This window comes from Myotis davidii, unplaced genomic scaffold, assembly GCF_000327345.1.
Source record: "Myotis davidii unplaced genomic scaffold, ASM32734v1 scaffold221, whole genome shotgun sequence".
Lineage (NCBI taxonomy): Eukaryota > Metazoa > Chordata > Mammalia > Chiroptera > Vespertilionidae > Myotis > Myotis davidii.
Window position 1 is genome coordinate 1,942,192 of NW_006293349.1, and position 2,032 is coordinate 1,944,223.

General features: G+C 48.8%; 1 protein-coding gene across 1 annotated transcript in view; it reads right to left on the reverse strand.

Moving 5' to 3' along the window:
- Nucleotides 1-2,032, reverse strand: part of TFPI (tissue factor pathway inhibitor) — a 20,049-nt gene that overhangs the window by 13,408 nt on the left and 4,609 nt on the right. Inside the window, exon 2 of the mRNA XM_015566110.1 lies at nucleotides 1,101-1,277. Coding sequence (XP_015421596.1) covers nucleotides 1,101-1,277 — 177 coding nt within the window. The remainder of the gene's footprint in view (nucleotides 1-1,100; nucleotides 1,278-2,032) is intronic.

A 2,032-nucleotide genomic window follows, 5' to 3' on the forward strand; every position in this document is an offset into this window, starting at 1 on the left:
ATTATTATATTACTTGTATTTATTTATTCTGCTTTTTCATTATATTATATTTTATTTCATATTCTCTCTGAGTCCTGTATGATCTCTGTGACTACCCACCCACCCATCCCTATCTTTCCATCTGGTGCCTTTGCCACCTGGATTTCTGAGTCTGTGGGAGATCTATTGCTTTTTTTTTTTGTATATCGTGTCCCAACATGTTGAAATATTGTTTTGATAAAACTAATTTACACATCCAATTGCAAAGCCACTTTCCTGTCAGCACATACATATTTAAAATAGATAAGTCACATCTTGAAGCATCTCCTTTCGTTCCCGTGAATATTCCGGTTTGGGTGACACGTGTGTCGAGGCCCACATATGGGGGCTGGAGTCTGAACAAACAGCCAGGCGGGGCGAGGGGCAGGGGTGCCGCTGGGCGAGCAACAGAGTTGAGTGACTGGGAGACATGATCAAGCTCACCGTGCCCTCTCCCGGGACAACGGGCAAAGTGCTGACAGAATCGAGAGTCTGAAAAGCTGGTATAATTGCTAAAAAGCACAGTTCTAACGTCCATCCCGCTTCTGTTGTAACATGCTATTTTTCTGGCAGCAATTTCAAAAAGATAACGTTCTTACCCGGGACTCCGGCTGTGCTCCTTATATGAACTGAGATCATAGCTCCAGGAGCAGTTTTGTGGTTCTTAGCAAACAGAGGTCTGAGGGTTAATGTTAGTCACTCCGTTCCTGCGTGTCATGGGCACATCAAACGATCGATTTTCAAGGTGGAAGGTCTCTGTCCTGAAATGGCCGGGAAGGTCAGGAGTTCAGAGCCCCGCCATCGCCCCTCAGAGACAACGGTTTTGTCAGGAAAGAAAACGAAATAACGGAGAATGAAAAATGGAATGTCCATCTAGGGAAGCCATGGCCCTGAAGTCAGGCTTGTTGCGTATTTGTGCTTTAACACATTTCTTTCACATCCTGACTAGTTCCTATCAGATTCAGGGGAAACGAATGCATCCCACTGGTCTGGGAACCCACAGGCCAGGCACACCTGTCCTCAGGACGCCTTATGTTTGAAACACCAGGAAACACAGTGAAGGGAGAGGAGCACAGACGCACCCGGGTGCCCACAGTAGCGCTGGCATTCTGCCTCGGTTACGAAGTTGTTTAGATTCCCCCAGCAGCCTCCATACACAAACAGCTCACAGCGCCCGGAGTGGTGGTTGTAGAAGTAGCGATTGAAGTGGGCGCGGCAGCGCCCCACCTTCGGGTCCAGCAAGCAGAAGTCGGGCCTCCCTGGGGGTTTCAGGTGTGTCAGAGAGTTCTCCTTGGAGTAAGTTACTTATTTCTATTAAACTAGAGGCCCAGTGCACGATATTGTGCATGGGTGGGGGTCCCCTCAGCCCAGCCTGCACCCTCTCCAATCAGGGACTCCTTGGGGGATGTCCAACTGCCAGTTTAGGCCCAGTCCTAGCAGTTGGACATTCCTCTCACAATCTGGGACTGCTGGTTCCTAACTGCTCACCTGCCTGCCTGCCTGATCGCCCCTAACTACTTCTGCCTGCCAGCCTGATCACCCCATAACTGCTCCTCCACTGGCCTGATTGACACATAACTGCTCCACTGCTGGCCCGATTGCCCACAACTGCCCTCCCCTGCCAGTCATCTTGTGAGGACATCACGTGAGGGTGTCGTGCAAGGGTGTGATGCCACCTAGGCTTTTCTTATATAGGATATCTTTCCTGTAGTTAGTTCTTGATTGTTCTGTATTAAGTCTAATAGACGGCTGTTCATTGGAGTGACTGCACCGTTGCATGGTACTGTCATGATGCTAAGGTTCCGTAGAAATCGGGGCTGTTCGTTTTCAGGTTTCCATCTGTTCTTTGTTCCCGTGTCCCTCTTCCTGTCTTGATAAAGTCTAAGTCCATGTGGCTAATAATGTCTGTCCTGCAGCTCATAGCTGCTGAGTTACACTCACTTCCTTGCAGATATAAACCCTGTTCTGCAAACTAGAAGTTATTTCTGCCTCTTATTCTGAAGAAGAGCCTCCG